This window comes from Coregonus clupeaformis, chromosome 26 (assembly GCF_020615455.1).
Source record: "Coregonus clupeaformis isolate EN_2021a chromosome 26, ASM2061545v1, whole genome shotgun sequence".
NCBI classification, from domain to species: Eukaryota; Metazoa; Chordata; class Actinopteri; order Salmoniformes; family Salmonidae; genus Coregonus; species Coregonus clupeaformis.
In genome coordinates, this window is record NC_059217.1 from 50,857,188 (window position 1) to 50,877,404 (window position 20,217).

Here is a 20,217-nt window from a genome sequence, read left to right on the forward strand (position 1 = left end):
TAGAAGATAGTGGTCTTTGTCATCAGTTAAAATGTGTTATTTATATATTGAATGATGAGTCTTGATCAGCCGTCTGACCTGGTTCTGTCAGTTTAATGGATTCTATGTTCATTACTGGGTCATTTCAGTGTCAGAAAACATAGGCACACTGCTCTCCGCCAGAGAGTATAGCGCTCGTCTGTCCGTTTCAATATGATGGATTCCGTTAAAAGGCTGGGCTTTCAATATAAATTAATGACAACAAAAACACATCTTTGAGAGAACACTTTAATATTTTACATTTAATATGTTACATAATATTTATTAATCCAAGCCAAAAGGCTAAAATCCATAATCCCACTGTTCCACAATCAGTTCCATTACTGCTGTTACTCCTAGCTCTGATTGGCTGGATGAGGCCGCTAGAGGTAGAAGTAGCATTAACTACAGATCTAGGATCAGAACGCCCTACCCTCAAACCTAACTAACCATTTGGGGGTTGAACAAATATATATCCCTGTATCTGTAGTTAGGGGCAACCTCTTCCTGTTATGAGGCCAGCAGACGTCAGAAGCAGCAGGGACTTCCTCTCAGGGGATCCACCTGCACACTCTTCTTTTTCCTTAAAGACCAATCAGCATGAGTCTAGTCCCATGTAACATGTGCACCAGCACAGTCTCTGGGTAGCAGGGTTAGAGGCGGAGCCTCTTGATGTCCTCACTGCGGAAATCGATGCGGAGCGCCAGAACCTGCCGGACCTCCGCTGGGGTCAGACGCCACGTTAGAGGACCAGAGTTCGGGCCCCAGTAATCTAGGATCTCTGTTACCTAGACACACAAAAACATACACACAGTTCTGAGAACAGGCCTGTGTATACAGAGACATGAAAGTCTACAAAGTGAGAGGTCAGTGGTAAATAGATAGTGCATTCAGAAAGTATTCAGACCCCTTGACTTTTGTTATGTTACAGCCTTATTTTAAAATTGATTTAAAACACATTTTTTCCTAATCAATCTACACACGATACCCCATAATGACAAAGCAAAAACAGGTTTTTTGTTTTTTTTGCAAATGTATTACAAATTAAAAACGGAAATATTACATTTACATAAGTATTCAGACCCTTTACTCAGTACTTTGTTGAAGCAACTTTGGCAGCGGTTACAGCCTCGAGTCTTCTTGGGTATGGCGCTACAAGCTTGGCACACCTGTATTTGGGGAGTTTCTCCCATTCTTCTCTGCAGATCCTCTCAAGCTCTGTCAGGTTGGATGGGGAGCGTCGCTACACAGCAATTTTCAGGTCTCTCCAGAGATGTTCGATCGAGTTTAAGTACGGGCTCTGGCTGGGCCACTCAAGGACATTCAGAGACTTGTCCAAGTGGGCTGTCCTGCCTTTTACTGAGGAGTGGCTTCCGTCTCGCCACTCTACCATAAAGGCCTGATTGGTGGAGTGCTGCAGAGATGGTTGTCCTTCTGGAAGGTTCTCCCATCTCCACAGAGGAACTCTGGAGCTCTGTCAAAGTGACCATCGGGTTCTTGGTCACCTCCCTGACCAAGGCCCTTCTCCCCCGATTGCTCAGTTTTTTCCAGGCGGCCAGCTTGAGGAAGAGTCTTGGTGGTTTCAAACTTCTTCCATTTAAGAATGATGGAGGCCACTGTGTTCTTGGGGACCTTCAATGCTGCAGACATTTTTTGGTACCCTTCCCCAGATCTGTGCCACGACACAATCCTGTCTCGGAGCTCTACGGACGATTCCTTTGACCTCATGGCTTGGTTTTTACTCTGACGTCAACTGTGGGACCTTATATAGACAGATGTGTGCCTTTCCAAATCATGTCCAATCAATTGAATTTACCACAGGTGGACTCCAATCAAGTTGTAGAGTAGAAACATCTCAAGGATGATCAATGGAAACAGGATGCACCTGAGCTCAAGTTCTAGTCTCATAGCAAAGGGTCTGAATACTTGTGTAAATAAGGTAATTCTGTTTTTTATTTTTAATACATTTGCAAACATTTCTAAAAACCTGTTTTCGCTTTGTCATTATGGGGTATTGTGTGTAGATTAATGAGGATTCTTTAAAAAACATTTTAGAATAAGGCTGTAACGTAACAAAATGTGGAAAAAGTCAATGGGTTTGAATACTTTCCGAATGCACAGTATGTGACCCCATCTATGTGATTGTGTGTGGGTTGAGGATTGCTTGTGGGTTGAGAAATGTGTGTGTGTGTGTGTGTGTACTGCAGATTACCCGCTCCAGGTTGAGGATGGTGGCCATCTGAGTGAGCCGAGCAAACTTGTCCCTAATAGTCCAGGTGGTGACAGTAGTGAGGTAGGCCACCAGAGAACGCAGCTCCTTATCAAACTGAAGCCCTCCCAGCTAAGAGACAGGTGCAATAACGGGGTTCAAATCAAGAGCATGAAACAGAAAAAAGGAATCCAGACAAGCAATTAAATATTTAAACATAGACCACATCAAAAAGGATCAAATGGAGAACATCCCAGAAAAAGAAAGTGCTGATACATGGCCTGCAATAAAATGATTTAGTAGTTGCACTAAATTACAGCACACACACACCGCTTAAAGAGGCAGATGCCAAGGGGGAAAAAAGCTTAATCTACCATCCTTCTGGAATCATAAATAAAACATTAAAAGAAGGCCTCTTTCATTATATCAGAGATGTGCATGCGGTAGGTGTGATGCCACCCTGTGGTCAGGCCTGGGATATCTCACCCTGCTGAAGGTGCACTTCAGGACCGTCTTCTCCATCTCCATGGAGACCAAACTGGTCATGAGGCTGGTCAGTGTGTCGTAGATAACTGAAGAGAGCCCCGCCTGATAGAACAAGAGAGAGAGATTATAGAGAGGGGGAGAAGAGGAAAAGAAAGAGTTTGTAAAATGCTAATGTAAGAGATGTATTCCTGAGGCTAAGCAGAAGTATGGTTACCTTGAACTCTGCCATGAGCTGCTGGAGGTTGACGATGAGCTGCTGGACCCAGGGGTCGTTGGCCTCGTACTCATTAAACTCCTCCTGCACAACAAAACAGCACAGTCACACACTGCGGTGAAAGGGTGTGGCCTAGTATGTGTGTGTGTGAAAAAAATAAAATAAAATGTATGCACTCACTAACTGTAAGTCGCTCTGGATAAGAGCGTCTGCTAAATGACTAAAATGTAAAATGTGTGTGTGTGTGTGTGTGTGTGTTTGTACCTCCTCTATGTTGTGTGATATGGACAGGAAGCTGCTGATCCAGGGTTTGACCTGAGGCTTGATGGCTGTGGTGTTCAGCTCCGTCAGGCCCTCCTGAGGGTCACAACTGAGTTAGTTCTACTCCATACAGATTAGACACACTGGTGAGGTTTTGTAGTTGTATATTGTCTATGCATGTAAATTGGTACACAATTCAGTTTATCACTGTGACTTACAAATAAATGCTGCTGCTAGTACTACTACTGTTACTATTATTTATTGTACAATGAGGTCAAAGACCCCCTTAACACAACTGCACAGATACAGATCATGTGTCTCTCTGATCTGAGTTTATTTGTGTATCCTCCAACCTGCAAGAGATCCTTGAACTTGCTGGACGTGTTGACGAGGTCTGACAGACAGCTGTCAATCTTAGCTTGCTCTCCTGATCCCGCCCCCTGAGTGAACAACTTGGAGCAATCACTCTGAGAAAGAGAGAGAGGGGAAAACTTCATTATCTGTGGTATACTATACATAGTGTGTCTTATTGAAATGTTATTCATCAGAAAACTAAAGAGATGCTATAAACAGTCACCTAACTCACCTCCAGGTTCCTCTTCAGAGTGGTGATGTTCTCACTACACACCTCCACGTTATTCAGAGTCACCTGGGATAGAAAGAAAGATGGGTGTGAGTGAATGTATCTGTCTGTCTGTTACCTGTTCCGTGTTGATCATCAGGAATGCTGCCTTAGTGTGCTCTCTGTGACCAGCTTGTGTTTTAGAGTGTGCGTGTTTCTTACCAGGGACGATGCCTTGGCATGTTCTGTGCATTCAATGCTCAGTGTGTCGGTAAGTGTTTGTGTGTGTTGGTAAGTGTTTGTGTGTTTGTGGTGTGTGTGTGTGTGTGTACACAAGTCCCTCACCAGGAAGGCAGCCTTGGCGACCTCTGCGCTGTCGATGCCCAGGTTGTTGAACTTGCCCTGCTGCAGGCTGCTCTGCATCAGACTCACTGCACTGCTCACCCCACGCTGGATGTCCTGCAGCGTGGTCGCAGGGAAGCCCTGCCTCAGCTTATTATACAACACCTCCCTGAGAGAGACGGAGAGAAAGGGAGGGGGGGGAGAGAAGCATGGATTGGTGGAAGACGGAGAGAAAAAGGAAGGTGTGAGAGCTAGAAGGAGTTTCAAATGAGTGTTCAAATAGTTGATGCAGTGTGTGTGTCTACAGTCTACCTAAAGTCAGACTCTAGCACTGAGGTTGAGTGGTTGATCATTGCACACAGGCAGTCAATGCTGGAGCTGGACAGGGCTCTGCTGATGCACTTCTTCACAATGTAGAAACAGTCATCCACCATGCTGGACGTCAGCTGACCCTTCTCATATGTATCCATAGCCACAGCCTGAGAAGAGAGGGGCAAAGGGAATGAATATAATCATTATTACTATTATGTGGTTACATATGTATACTGTGTATCAAGGGTATTCAAATCCGGGGTTGAGGTCGACAGCATTGCTGGTTTTCATTATTTTCCTTCTAATGAGGGGCTGATTCAGGGCTAAATGTAACCCCTGCTGTATAGTTAGAAGTGCTGGCTAACCTTGCTGACGGTCTCCCTCATGTAGTACTCCTCCATTGGAATGTAGTAGCCAATCAGCTCCTGCATGAGCTGGCCCAGCATGCAGTGTTTCAGCAGTTTCTCCACATTATGCTTGTGCTCTGTAGCAAGAAACAAAGACAGCCAAACGTACTAACACAGTCAACAACGTGTGTACAGGGGTTTTATAAGTGTGTGTGTGTGTTGGGTGTCTTACCTTGGACGATGCCAGGTGTTGCCGTAGCATCCCCAACCTCGAAGTCGGCCATCATGCGACGGCGCAGGAACCGTAAGTAAAGCTCCGACCTGGCATTCATCAGAGTGACTTCCAGTAACACAGGATCCAGCTCCCTACACACACAGGTTAAACACAGGTGAAATGCAACATAAATACGCATAGTACACATGCATTGTCCTCTACACCAAAAAAGAACATTGAGTAATGCTGCTAAGTAGGCTGAACTCTCCCACTGACCTGGGTTCAATCCTCTCAGTGGGCACACTCTTCATCATGCTGCTCTGGACGGTCTGAAACTGCAAGCAGAGACATTCCATTTAATAACACATTCTTAATATAGTCTGTAATAGAAAGATCTCATTAATTGAATGCAATTTACACACAGACCTTGTTGTGGTAGTCTCTCTGTTGGATGAACTTGTCAACTACTTTCTGGGCCTGTCGGTCACACTCCTGCTGCAGGTGAGTGATGAGAGTATACAGGTAGCCTGGACCGTAGTACGTCTCTACGATGGGCTGGTGGGTCTCCACAACACGAGCTATGCCTGAAACACACAAAATATTTCTCAACCAATTCTATACAAACCAACACGTTTACAGACACGTCTAAAATGACACACAATCATCATGGTCAGTCTCTCACCCTCCAGCAGCAGAGTCAGGGTGTCAGCAAAGACCAGAGCAGCTCTCCTCTCTCCCAGCTCTCCTCCCACAGCCAAGAGCAGGTTCTCATCTGCTTTAGAGGCCAGCTGAGGGAGAGAAATAAACAACTGTGAAGATAAACAAATGCACAAGCATAGATGCTCACACATACACTACTGCATGGACAACCCCACTCACCTGGCTGCAGAGGTACTGGCCAAAGCGAGCCAGACCTTGCTCGTGGAGGCCAAGCAGAGGGAAGATTTTAAAGAATCTTTCCACCTGCGCCAGATCACCCCTGGTAACAGCCTCATCCAGTCTCTCAGCAACAAGGACTTTTCAATCGCTGCTCTGCCTCTTGAAGCATGGCCAGGCTAGCGTCCACAGCACTGCCTGAGCAGAAGATAGTATCACAAACCGCACAGAACACGTTAGAAGGGACTGTGACAAAAACGCAATTGAAAGCAATGCAGGTCTTACTTTCTGCACATTACCTGATGAGCTTCCCTGATTTCCTGAACTTTCCAATACCTTTCTGATGCATTTCAGTAACTTTGTTAAAAGGTTTTACACCTTTCCCATGTTCAAGTAATTTGACATATTTTCTTATTACCCTTATGAACATCAAAACTTAGTTGAAGTTTGTATCTGTGCTAGAATGGTTAGAAAGGCCATCAAATGAACAAATCCCACATAGGTGCATCCCTACAAAATATTATTTTTGATTAAAAAACTACTCCAGGCTACATTGAACGTCTAAAACCAGATAAAAGTACAGTCGTGGTCAAAAGTTTGAGAATGACACAAGTATTGGTCTCCACAAAGTTTGCTGCTTCAGTGTTCTTAGATCTTTATGTCAGTAGTTACTATGGTACACTGAAGTATAATTACAAGTATTCCATAAGTGTCAAAGGCTTTCATTGACAATGACATTCAGTTTATGCAGAGTGTCAATATTTGCAGTATTGACCCTTCTTTTTCAAGACCTCTGCAATCCGTCCTGGCATGCTGTCAATTAACTTCTGGGCCACATCCTGACTGATGGCAGCCCATTCTTGCATAATCAATGCTTGGAGTTTGTCAGAAATTTGTTTGTTTGTCCACCCGCCTCTTGAGGATCGACCACAAGTTCTCAATGGGATTAAGGTCTGGGGAGTTTCCTGGCCATGGACCCAAAATGTTGATGTTTTGTTCCCCGAGCTACTTAGTTAACACTTTTGCCTTATGGCAAGGTGCTCCATCATGCTGGAAAAGGCATTGGTCGTCACCAAACTGTTCTTGGATGGTTGGGAGAAGTTGCTCTCGGAGGATGTGTTGGTACCATTCTTTATTCAATGATGTATTCTTAGGCAAAATTGTGAGTGAGCCCACTCCCTTGGCTGAGAAGCAACCCCACACATGAATGGTCTCAGGATGCTTTACTGTTGGCATGACACAGGACTGATGGTAGCGCTCACCTTGTCTTCTCCGGACAAGGTGTTTTCCGGATGGCCCAAACAATCGGAGAGGGGGTTTAATCAGAGAAAATGACTCTACCCCAGTCCTCAGCAGTCCAATCCCTGTACCTTTTGCAGAGTATCAGTCTGTCCCTGATGTTTTTCCTGGAGAGAAGTGGCTTCTTTGCTGCCCTTCTTGAAACCAGGCCATCCTCCAAAAGTATTCGCCTCACTGTGCGTGCAGATGCACTCACACGTGCCTGCTGCCATTCCTGAGCAAGCTCTGCACTGGTGGTGCTCCGATCCCGCAGCTGAATCAACTTTAGGAGATGGTCCTGGCGCTTGCTGGACTTTCTTGGGTGCCCTGACGCCTTCTTCACAACAACTGAACCTCTCTCCTTGAAGTTCTTGATGATCCGATAAATGGTTGATTTAGGTGCAATTTTACTAGCAGCAATATCCTTGCCTGAGAAGCACTTTTTGTGCAAAGCAATGATGACGGCACGTGTTTCCTTGCAGGTAACCATGGTTGACAGAGGAAGAACAATGATTTCAAGCACCACCCTCCTTTTAAAGCTTCCAGTCTGTTATTCTGACTCAATCAGCATGACAGAGTGATCTCCACCCTTGTCCTCGTCAACACTCTCACCTGTGTTAACGAGACAATCACTGACACGATGGCAGCTGGTCCTTTTGTGGCAGGGCTGAAATGTTTTTTGGGATTAAGTTAATTTTCATTGCAATTAATTGCAATTCATCTGATCACTCTTCATGACATTCTGGAGTATATGCAAATTGCCATCATCAACACTGAGGCAGAAAACTTAGTGAAGATCAATACTTGTGTCATTCTCAAAACTTTTGACCCACGACTGTATGTAGAAATGATAATGGACCGTTCTATTTTTAAATAACTACTAATTATTTATCTTGACAAAACAAAATCGATCCCAAAAAGAAATCTCAATGCGGCCCTCGAGACAAAATGATTACCCACCTCTGCGCTATCAGGAAGTGTGTTGTGAGTAGGGTTGCAAAATTACGGGAACTTTCAATAAATTCCCTGGTTTTCCAGAAATCCTGGTTGGAGGATTCTGGATTTTCTGCTTATTATTGAAAGTTCCTGGAATTTTACAACCCTAGTTGTGAGGTGTGGTGGAACATAGGGGCACCCTTACTTTCTTCTCCCTGGCGGCTTAGCTCAATGACTGATTGGTCGAGAGAGAGATAGCGGTGGATGTGGGCGGCAGCCTGTTCATAGTCCTCATTGTGTAGCGCCGTCTGAACGCCGTCTGTGCAGAACTTCAGGTCCAGGATGTCATCAGCCCGCTGGATAACCTTATAAAGCCGGGTCTGTAAACACACGTACAAACAGCGCGTCATTACATCACTCATTGGAGCTGATAGGAACACCATTTTATATCCTAATCCCTCTCTTAACGGCCTATAATGCTGATTTGTTTACATACATACAGTAAGTGTGTGATTAGCTAGGTTTCCATCCAATTGGCGAATATTCAAAAATCTGCATAAAGAAGATATATACAGTTGAAGTCAGAGGTTTACATACACCTTAGCCAAATACATTTAAACTCAGTTTTTCCACAATTCCTGACATTTAATCCTAGGTCAGTTAGGATCACCACTTTATTTTAAGAATGTGAAATGTCAGAATAATAGTAGAGAGAATGATTTATTTCAGCTTTTATTTCTTTCATCACATTCCAAGTGGGTCAGAAGGTTACATACACTCAATTAGTATTTGGTAGCATTGCCTTTAAATTGTTTAACTTGGGTCAAACGTTTAGGATAGCCTTCCACAAGCTTCCCACAATAAGTTGGGTGAATTTTGAGCCATTCCTCCTGACAGAGATGGTGTAACTGAGTCAGGTTTGTAGGCCTCCTTGCTCGCACACGCTTTTTCAGTTCTGCCCACAGATTTTCTATAGGATTGAGGTCAGGGCTTTGTGATGGCCACTCCAATACCTTGACTTTGTTGTTCTTAAGTATTTTGCCATAACTTTGGAAGTATGCTTGGGGTCATTGTCCATTTGGAAGACCCATTTACGACCAAGCTTTAACTTCCTGACTGATGTCTTGAGATGTTGCTTCAATATAGCCACATAATTTTCCTTCCTCATGATGCCATCTATTTTGTGAAGTGCACCAGTCCCTCCTGCAGCAAAGCCCCCCCACAGCATGATGCTGCCACCCCCGTGCTTCACGGTTGGGACGGTGTTCTTCGGCTTGCAAGCATACCCCTTTTTCCTCCAAACATAACTATGGTCATTATGGCCAAACAGTTCTATCAGACCAGAGAACATTTCTTCAAAAAGTATGATATTTGTCCCCATGTGCAGTTGCAAACCGTAGTCTGGCTTTTTTATGGCGGTTTTGGAGCAGTGGCTTCTTCCTTGCTGAGTGGCCTTTCAGGTATTGTCGATATAGGACTTGTTTACTGTGGATATAGATACTTTTGTACCTGTTTCCTCCAGCATCTTCACAAGGTCCTTTGCTGTTGTTCTGGGATTGATTTGCACTTTTCGCACCAAAGTACGTTCATCACTAGGAGACAGAATGTGTCTCCTTCCTGAGCGGTATGACGGCTGCGTGGTCCCATGGTGTTTATACTTGCGTACTATTGTTTGTACAGATGAATGTGGTACCTTCAGGCATTTGGAAATTGCTCCCAAGGATGAACCAGACTTGTGGAGGTCTACAATTTGTTTTCTGAGGTCTTGGCTGATTTCTTTTGATTTTCCCATGATGTCAAGCAAAGAGGCACTGAGTTTGAAGGTAGGCCTTGAAATACATCCACAGGTACACCTCCAATTGACTCAAATGATGTCAATTAGCCTATCAGAAGCTTCTAAAGCAATAACCTCATTTTCTGGAATTGTCCAAAGCTGTTTAAAGGCACAGTCAACTTCGTGTATGTAAACTTCTGACCCACTGGAATTGTGATACAGTGAATTATAAGTGAAATAGTCTGTCTGTAAACTTCAAACTGTAACTAGTGCCTGCAACCTGGTTCAGGTTATCAGTCAACCTACCAGGGTAGTTACAAACAGCACAGGAATGTAATTGTCAACATGTATTGATCACATCTTTACTAATGCTGCAGAAATGTGCTTTAAAGCCGTATCCAAATCCATCAGATGTTGTGATCAAAATATAGTAGCCATATCTGGGAAAACCAAAGTTCCAAGGAGTGGGCCTAATATAGTGTGTAAGAGGTCATACAACACGTTTTGTAGTGATTCCTATGTTGTTGATGTAAATAATATTTGTTGGTCCGTGGTGTGTAATGAGGAGCAACCAGATGCGGCACTTGACACATTTATGAAATTGCTTATCCCGGTTACTAATAAGCATGCACCATTTAGAAAATGACTGTAAAAACTATTACATCTCTGTGGATTGATGAGGAATTGAAAAATTGTATGGTTGAGAGGGATGGGGCAAATAGGAATGGCAAATAAGTCTGGCTGCACAACCGATTGGCAAACGTACTGCAAATTGAGAAATCATGTGACTAAACTGAATAAAAAAGAAGAAGAAACTACACTATGAAACAAAGATAAATTACAAAGAATGATAGTAAAATGCTTTGGAGCACCTTAAATGAAATGTGGGGCAAAAAGGCAAACTCAGCTCCATCATTCATTGAATCAGATGGCTCATTCATCTCAAAACCCACTGATATTGCCAACTACTTTAATGATTTTTTAATTGGCAAGATTAGCAAACTAAGGCATGACATGCCAGCAACAAACACTGACACTACACATCCAAGTATATCTGACCAAATTAATAAAGACAAGCATTGTAATTTTTAATTCCGTAAAGTGTGTGTGGAAGAGGTGAAAAAAGTATTGTTGTCTATAAACATTGACAAGCCACCGGGCATCTGACAACTTCGATGGAAAATTATTGAGGATAATAGTGGACGATATTGCCACTCCTATTTGCCAGATCTTCAGTTTAAGCCTACTAGAAAGTATGTGCCCTCAGGCCTGGAGGGAAGCAAAAGTCATTCCGCTACCTAAGAATAGTAAAGCCCCCTTTATTGGCACAAATAGCCAACCAATCAGCCTTTTACCAACCCTTAGTAAACTTTTGGAAAAATGTGTGTTTGACCAGATACAATGCTATTTTACAGTAAACAAATTGGCAACAGACTTTCAGCACGCTTATAGGAAAGAACATTCTACAAGCACAGTACTTACACAAATGACTGATGATTGGCTGAGAGAAATTGATGATAAAAAGATTGAGGCTTTTGACATTATCAATCATAGTCTGCTGCTGGAAAAAACGTATGTGTTATGGCTTTACACCCCCTGCTATATTGTGGATAAAGAGTTACCTGTCTAACAGAACACAGAGGGTGTTCTTTAATGGAAGCCTCTCCAACATAATCCAGGTAGAATCAGGAATTCCCCAGGGAAGCTAAATATTTCTAAAACTAAAAGCATTGTATTTGGGACAAATAATTTGCCAAACCCTAAACCTCAACTAAATAATGTGGAAATTGAGCAAGTTGAGGAGACAAAACTGCTTGGAGTAACCCTGGATTGTAAACTGTCATGGTCAAAACATATTGATACAACAGTAGCTAAGAAGGGGAGAAGTCGATCCATAAGAAAGTGTTTCTCTGCCTTCTTAACAGCACTATCAACAAGGCAGGTCCTACAGGTCCTAGTTTTGTCGCACATGGACTACTGTTCAGTCGTGTGGTCAGGTGCACAAAGAGGGACTTAGGATAATTGCAATTGGCTCAGAACAGGGTAGCACGGCTGGCCCTTGGATGTATACAGAGAGCTAACATTAATAATATGCATGTCAATCTCTCCTGGCTCAGAGTGGAGGAGAGATTGACTTCATCACTACTTGTATTTGTGAGAGGTATTGACAAGTTGGATGCACTGAGCTGTCTGTTTGAACTACTGGCACACAGCTTGGGCACCCTTGCATACCCCACAAGACATGCCACCAGAGGTCTCTTCACAGTCCCCAAGTCCAGAACAGACTATGGGAAGTGCACAGTACTACATAGCGCCATGACTACATTGAACTCTATCAAGTAACTCATGCAAGCAGTACAATTTTATTTAAAAAACAAATAAAAACACACCTTACGTAACAGCGGGGACTGTGAAGAGACAAACACAGGCACAGACACATGCATACACACACACTATAACATACGCACTATACACACACGTACACATGGATTTTGTGTTGTAGATATGTGGTAGTGGCCAGTGGGCACACAGGCCACAGCAGCAGCTAATATCAATATTTTTGCACATTTTCATCGCCATTTCTACAGGTCCCCTGTAGCTCAGTTGGTAGAGCATGGCGCTTGCAACGCCAGGGTTGTGGGTTCATTTCCCACGGGGGGCCAGTATGAAAAATGTATGCACTTACTAACTGTAAGTCGCTCTGGATAAGAGCGTCTGCTAAATGACGTAAATGTAAAATGTAAATGTATAATTATTTTTACCGACACAAAAAGATCCACCATGTCGAAATTGTACTGAAACGTCCTGTTTCCATCACAGCTGTCATAAACAATTTTTTACACGGTATGACTTTACTCCCATAAAAACTGTGGATGGAAACGTGCTTTCTTTGAGTGAGTCTGTGTGTGTAAAGAGCATGTCTGTAGACAGTACCTTTGCCAGGTCTAGCTGGCGGACTTTGCTGCTGACATTCTCTGCCAGGCTGCAGGTGAAGGTAATCATGCCAGACAGCTGACTGGCATCTCCTCCTATCAGCTGCAGGTTGGGCCTGGGGGACAACGTGACAGGAGAATTTATATTGGATTAGACATGGTATTTATCTCAATAGTCTACAGTAGCTTCCACAACTAATCTCCTTCCCTTCATCTATAATGATCTGAAATTGTTGAAAGCACAGTGGTGAATGTCTACCAGATATCGCTTTCCCCAGAGTCCATCTCTTCCACGCCAGTGCAAATGAAGGAAAGGAGATAAGGAAAGGAAACCTCTCTAGATTATTGGGATGTAGGGTATGTACTCATAGACAGTGAAACTTCTCTCTGCCTCTCTAAAGTACACACACTTACCCCATCCTTTGAAGAGCGAGCATCTTGGTGTCAATGTTCCCCTGCTGCCAACCAGCTTCTCCAGCTCAGTCTCCACCTCTTTCTGTAGTAGACGAACACACAAAGACCGTCAGTCTCTCTCTCACACACAGCGCTCTGTGGTTTCAGGCATTATAGCTTTAATGGGTAATTCCTCTTCAATATATAAAGGCAATGGATAATTGAGCAATAAGGTCAGAGGAGATTTGATATATAACCAATATACCACGGCTAAGGGCTGTTCTTAAACGCAACGCAGAGTGCCTGGACACAGTCCTTAGCCGTGGTATATTGGACATATACCACAGACCCCCGAGGTGCCTTATCATAAACTGGTTACCAACGTAATTAGAACAGTAAACCAGTATTTTTTTTGTCATACCCGTGGTATACGGCCCATCAGCATTCAGGGCTTGAACCACACAGTTTCTAAGGCAGATAGAGTATAACGACAGAGAAGGATGCTTCTGGTTTAGCTAGCTATGCTAACACAGTCTAGGGGTACATCTTTGCATCCCTACAGCTTTGCCCGCTGGGTGAATTCTCACCTCCTCGGTGCAGAGCTGCTGGTAGACACGCTCCAGATCATCCAGCTCCGTCAGAGCTGAGATAGCCTCCATGCTAACGGCAGATACACATGCAGAATCGCATCGCTTCGCAGCTATGTGGCTGCTCTCTGCCATCTTTACCTCACATAAACAGAAAACGTGTCACTTCCGCGGTCGCTCGCTCCGTACGTGCATGGGCGCATTTCCTAGAACAACCGCTAAGCGTCACTATTTTAGCAGGACTTAGCATAGCATAGGGGATTTCTGTTTGGTGATTATTTTTTTAATGCATTGCTTTCTCATAATTCATTTTTAAACAAATATCTTGCCATTCAATTCCCTCTGTGCCATGTCTGTTCTTGAAGTACTGGAATTCAGTATGTCTCCACCAAAACTCCAATAAATGCAATTCACTTCAAATACATTTGACAATGTGCCACTTCAAAGTTAACGAGGATGAATAATATCAGGATGAATAACAAAACAATAGTCAGGACACAAGACTTTATTAAATCCACCATTTGACAACACTCTCCGAAATGATTTGTAAAGTGTTTAATATTGTGTTAGCACTCCACAACTGCATTGGGTTGCAGTGCTATAACGCCTTGTTTCTTCCCAGACTGTGTTGTCCAGAGTTTGGTAAAGGAAAGTCTATGGATGTTATTAATAGAGCCAGCGGTTGTTTTGTGGGTCTCTATTTCAGCAGAGCCCCAATAAGGACTTGCTAATCGTCACCCATGTCCACGTCTTCTTGTAACTTCTGCACCATCTTCTCCTCCATAACCTTGGCTTTGCCTACACATGGAAAACAAACTGATTAGCAAAGTGCTATATTTCATTATGCAAACTAAGGTGGACTGAATGCCATCACCTAATTTCTCAAATTAATGCCATCACCTAATTTCTCAAATTAATTATATATATATATATATATATATATATATATATATATATATATATATATATATATATATATATAAACAATGTAAAATCCTAACAGCAGTGAACTCACCTGCATGTGGGGCTTTGATGAGGTGAATGTTCTTCTTCACTTCGCTGATTGCTTCCTCCTTTTCCAACTGCTTGCCCTTCTTCAGTCTGATCGAGAAAGGGAGAGGAAATATGGCTAAAATCAATCTGAAAACAGTGCTTAAAGGCATGTCAGACTCCAATACTTGGCAAAACTGGCCTTCTGTTAGCCTAGTTATTTTCCTACGACTCATAGTAATGTTATGAAGCAGGGACTGTGTAATTAAAGTTTGACTCACTCAACCAGATTTTAAAGAATACAAATATTACCATTATAAAGTTGGAAAGCCCATGCTTTCCTAGTGTGAGCAACAATTTAATCTGTGGGGGAAAAGCTTGGGCTCACCTGTTGAAGATGAACTGTGCCTGCCGTTTCCGTTTTATTCCTTCCACCTTCCTCATCGCCTCCACTGAAAATAAGAAAATGAGTTGGATTTAACAGATCAACAAGGCTATTAACAAAATCCTAGCAGTTAGCTACAGCTGTCTTGATGTTATGCTGTAGTAGTAACATACACACCAACATGGAACATACAGTAACATGTATCATTTAAATGTGCAGAGGGCATGATCTCAATCTGTCATGTGAGAATTGACTTGAATAGAGTATGAAAACAATTGAAAGATGAAAGTGAGGGCAGGGGTGTAATTAGTAAGGCCCAAACGGGCCAAAACAGAAGCACCCATCAGGGGTTTATTCATTACACCGATTCTGTTGCAAAACGTTTTGTAACAGAAACGGTTTACTCCAAGTGGGAAACGATGTGCAACGAAAACTAGAATTTCTATTGGACAAATTCAGGTAGGTCCCTCCCCGTTTCGTTCCTTTTGTTTGGTTCTTAAAATGGTAAACAGTTTCCGTTACAAGACGTACTGAATACAACCCTGACAATAGTTTTCATTGCAAAACGTTTTGCTACGGTTTGAACAAATAAATACACCCCTGGACTTTAGCCATAACAAGTACCTGTCTTGCTCCACAATTCCCTCTGGTATTTGACGGCCACATTTCTGCGCTTCTCGAACTCCAGGCAGTTATCCTGTGTTGGAAATAAATCAGTAAGAGACTCAAGGGCAAATCGTTTATGATTGTTTATCAACCATATCACATTCTATTTCACATCATTCTACAACTTGCATGGGTGGACGTGGGAACTCACCACTGTCAATTCTTTGCCAGTCGCTTTCCTGAAAGCCTTGGTCCATCTGGTCTTTCTTGGGTTACGCTTCTTCTTGAAGTTTTTGAGACATTTTGATTTACAAAACCTGAACGTCTGAGAAGAGATATTAGTCATTACTTCATTTATACACAAGGTAGCAGCAACAAGAACTGGCCTATGCCTGGGCATGGAGAGACCCCCTCAATGTACAGGAAACACTACTACAGCTTTAGCAAAGTCAATGTCTCCTTCACTGCTGAGCGTGAAACAGACTTCACTCGGCAACAATAACAAGCCTGCATGGCTATGAAACTGCACTGAAACGTTGAAAGATAGCTAAGAGGTGAAAAACAAAAAGGTTATCTGGCATAGTTGGGCACCAACTGCTTTATGTTAGCTACGGACGTTTTTAAAAACAAACATCCCAGCTGACAAAACAAGCTGGCTACAGTAGGAAGTTAGCAAAACAGCTAGCATATTAGCATGGAAGCCATCAAATCAGAAAGTAGGACATCAACAAAAAAAAAAACTCATACCTTGCAATCGTTTCGCACAAACATCGTACCGTGCCCAGGATACACAGGTCCCGAGCAAAAGTAACATTTTTCAATTCGCATTGTTAGATGTCTTGATTATTTCTTGCCCATGTGTTATCCGTGGTGGAACGCAAGTGGCAGGATTTTAAAAGGAAGTTACGATATACTATTTCCGGTAAATATATATTTGCATGTGTTTTTACTCGTTACAAACTGCCCCCTAGTGTGTAACTAGAGAAGTTTCTAAACCTTAGCGCTTGGAAAAGCAGATTTTGTTTGTACAAATATTTGCATTTGTTACATATTGACTAGAACAAGATGTTACATATTGACTAGAACAAGATTGACACTAAATAATAAAATTGTTTCAGAGGTAGCCAAGGTGACAACTGAGACACAGCTTTAATAAATAATAAAATATATTTATTTTCTGGAATAAAGGATATGGTTTACATATTTGGCATAAAGAGTGTTTGGCATGAAAACAGTGTTTGAAAGAATACAGCAGATTTAAGGCACATTGTATGATACGAATTAACAAAATCAGCATTTATTTAAACTGTAACCTCAAACATTTCTGATAATACACCCAAGATTCCCGACATTGTGATAAAAATAAAGACACCAAACTATTCTGCTACGCGGATACCACAGAGCAGGCCTATACAATAAATCATCAGTCTATTCACTACAGATTGCATGTGCTCAGGACTTTTACATTGTACAAGAATAAATGGAAGTGCATTGTGACAAAAATATCCTGTGTCAAAATGTTCAATGTAATAAGGATGGGTTTCCTTTTAATACACAGGGCAGTGTTTTCAACTAATACAATTTCCAGTGGCTTCTCACTTTTCTACTGAATCTCAGAAAATAGTTACAATACACTTATGTTTTACAATCTAAAATACATACAATATTCTCTGAAATGAAAACATAAAAAAGGCACTTAATTGACTGTGTATGGACAAGTGTATGGAGAGGCACCACACCAAATGGCATAATCAAATGAACAAAACATAATAATGCTTTGGTACATTTGGCAGGGGTTAGTTGCATTCAGCTTTGCACGTCATACCCCCCCATCTAGACACCAAAGTAAACATCACTAGAATAAGGGAACATTATGTATGTGGACTCTAACAAGCACATTTGCCCTTCTCCTGGGTCTTGGGCTCTGTGATGTCTGTGTGACCACTGTGTCCGTTAGATCGCACGGTTCCGTCAGGGATCCAGGACTTGTCCACGCAGCGCTCCATCCTCTTCATGATGAGGTCCAGCAGGACATCCACAGCCTGGCTAACAAACTGCCCGTTAGCTGCACTTGTTTCAAAGTAAGGGATTCTGCACGGGAAGGAGAGCAACACATTATAAGGTCAACATTGACTGATATTTATCTTAATGAGGCAAACTATCTACCTACAACCTGAATATGTTTGGATCTAATTGAAAGCTTTACTTTAAGACAGAATATAGTTCTCAGCAGTTGAAAAGAAATCAAGGTTGAAAAAACAAAACTGTTTGGGTGTCCTTTGTTTTTCGTCATGAAACATGCATTAGTGCTACAGCAGTGGAAGATAAATCTTTAAAATAGTAGAGGAGCATGGCTCTCTAAAAACCACAATGGCTTTCAGACTGGTGGAGCCATGGGTTCAAATAACGTAAAAAAATATATGAACACTGTAACCAAATCTGACATATGAGTCATATCTAGTCAACCATGACAACTCAATATGATGTGTGACCTTTCCAGGGTAAGAATGCTGTTAATTGACTATAGCTCAGCATTCAACACCATAGTACCCTCCAAGCTCATCATTAAGCTCGAGGCCCTGGGTCTGAACCCCGCCCTGTGCAACTGGGTCCTGGACTTCTTGACGGGCCGCCCCCAGGTGGTGAAGGTAGGAAACAACATCTCCACTTCGCTGATCCTCAACACTGGGGCCCCACAAGGGTGCGTGCTCAGCCCCCTCCTGTACACCCTGTTCACCCATGACATGGCCAAGCACGCCTCCAACTCAATCATCAAGTTTGCAGACGACACAACAGTATTAGGCTTGATTACCAACAATGGCGAGACCGCCTACAGGGAGGAGGTGAGGGCTCTGGGAGTGTGGTGCCAGGAAAATAACCTCTCACTCAATGTCAACAAAACAAAGGAGATGATCGTGGACTTCAGGAAACAGCAGAGGGTGCACCCCCGTATCCACATCGACGGGACCGCAGTGGAGAAGGTGGAAAGCTTCAAGTTCCTTGGCGTACACATCACCGACAAACTGAAATGGTGCACCCACGCAGACAGTGTGGTGAAGGCGGCGCAACAGAGCCTCTTCAACCTCAGGAGGCTGAAGAAATTCGGCTTGGCACCTAAAACCCTCACAAACTTTTACAGATGCACAATTGAGAGCATCCTGTCGGGCTGTATCACCGCCTGGTATGGCAACTGCACCGCCCGCAACCACAGGGCTCTCCAGAGGGTGGTGCGGTCTGCCGAACACATTACCGGGGACAAACTACCCGCCCTCCAAGACACATACAGCACCCGATGTCACAGGAAGGCCAACAACATCATCAAGGACATCAACCACCCGAGCCACTGCCTGTTCACCCCGCTATCATCCAGAAGGCGAGGTCAGTACAGGTGCATCAAAGCTGGGACAGAGAGAATTAAAAACAGCTTCTATCTCAAGGCCATCAGACTGTTAAATAGCCATCACTAGCACATTAGAGGCTGCTGCTGCCTATTGAAATCACTGGCCACTTTAAGAAATGGAACACTAGTCACTTTAATAATGTTTACATATCTTGCACTACTCATCTCATATGTATATACTGCATTCTATTCTATAATATTCTACTGTATTTTAGTCCATGCCGTTCTGTCATTGCTTGTTCATATATGTATATATTCTTAAATTCCATTCCTTACTAGTTTTGTGTGTATTGGGTATATGTTGTGAAATTGTTAGATATTACTTGTTAGATATTACTGCACTGTCGGAGCTAGAAGCACAAGTATTTCGCTACACCCGCTATAACATCTGCTAAACACGTGTATGTGACAAATAAAATTTGATTTGATTTAAACAAAACTGTCTGGAAGAGAGACTTCAGACTCCTCTGTTTAGTAAGGAGATTGATGGCTGGCTACCTGTATGATATTCGGCAATAACACTATGACTAGGCCATGTAAATCAGATTATCCCTCCTAAAACTTTGTTGTCACTTAGATATTTTCCTGGCACAAAATAAACTTTTATGATGAGCTGAATGGTTTTGACACAACATGATCATAACTTTACTAGACACTGAGGGCTCCATTTTCGGCTGGCCTTAAGCAGAACGGCTCATAATAATGACCGGAAAGGAACAAATGGAACGGCATCAAACACCTGGAGCCCGCGTGTGTGATACCATTCCACTAATTCTGCTCCAGTCATTACCACGAGCCCGTTCTCCCCAATTAAGGTGGGGATATTTAAGACCAACCGAAAGCTGGTCGTTATGGCATGGATTTTGACAACGGAAGCGCAGCCTATCCAGCCGAGACGCACAGTGCCCATTCAAACATGGAATAAGAGAAATGCTTTTTGTGCCCATGAACCTCGTATTTAGAAACATAAAAAACGGTGTTTTCCCCCAATTTCGTTTAATTAAAACCCAAGCAAAGCCTCCCGTCCTCTCAATTAAGTCTTTTTTTTTGTCCTGCCAATTCATTCGCCAAGTAGTCAAGACTATCGATAAAGG

The 20,217-nt window shown here is 42.8% G+C and overlaps 2 protein-coding genes across 3 annotated transcripts; both read right to left on the reverse strand.

The window, feature by feature from the left end:
• Positions 1–251: 251 nt before the first annotated feature.
• cog4 (component of oligomeric golgi complex 4) lies at positions 252–13,916 on the reverse strand. The gene is given in 21 exon segments (XM_041850028.2): positions 252–806; positions 2,231–2,359; positions 2,714–2,815; positions 2,928–3,011; positions 3,192–3,284; positions 3,542–3,655; positions 3,775–3,837; positions 4,096–4,261; positions 4,405–4,571; positions 4,770–4,888; positions 4,984–5,117; positions 5,242–5,300; positions 5,392–5,549; positions 5,648–5,753; positions 5,845–5,979; positions 5,981–6,039; positions 8,261–8,435; positions 12,764–12,878; positions 13,177–13,222; positions 13,225–13,258; positions 13,743–13,916. Coding segments are annotated over 21 exon segments (2,328 nt in total). The 5' UTR covers positions 13,878–13,916; the 3' UTR covers positions 252–671.
• A 316-nt stretch (positions 13,917–14,232) lies between these two features.
• On the reverse strand, positions 14,233–16,628 carry LOC121548425 (probable ribosome biogenesis protein RLP24). Of its 2 annotated transcripts, none has more exons than XM_041859858.2 (6): positions 16,471–16,628; positions 15,935–16,048; positions 15,742–15,814; positions 15,121–15,184; positions 14,758–14,843; positions 14,233–14,534 (listed from the first exon to the last, which is right to left on the reverse strand). In XM_041859858.2, the coding sequence occupies exons 1-6, from the start codon at positions 16,549–16,551 to the stop codon at positions 14,470–14,472; spliced, it is 483 nt and encodes a 160-aa protein (XP_041715792.2). In that variant the 5' UTR covers positions 16,552–16,628; the 3' UTR covers positions 14,233–14,469. The 2 variants fall into 2 exon arrangements, with proteins under 2 accessions (XP_041715792.2, XP_041715791.2); XM_041859857.2 differs by having other exon boundaries at positions 14,233–14,540; positions 16,471–16,627.
• Positions 16,629–20,217: the final 3,589 nt, after the last annotated feature.

Excerpts from the sequence above, each read along its gene's own strand:
- LOC121548425 (XM_041859857.2), bottom strand. The coding sequence starts at position 16,551 with ATGCGAATTGAAAAATGTTACTTTTGCTCGGGACCTGTGTATCCTGGG. Across the intron at positions 15,815-15,934 it reads CTGGCAAAGAATTGACAGTG|GATAACTGCCTGGAGTTCGA; the intron begins GTGAGTTCCCAC and ends TTTCCAACACAG. Across the intron at positions 15,185-15,741 it reads GGAATTGTGGAGCAAGACAG|TGGAGGCGATGAGGAAGGTG; the intron begins GTACTTGTTATG and ends TCTTATTTTCAG.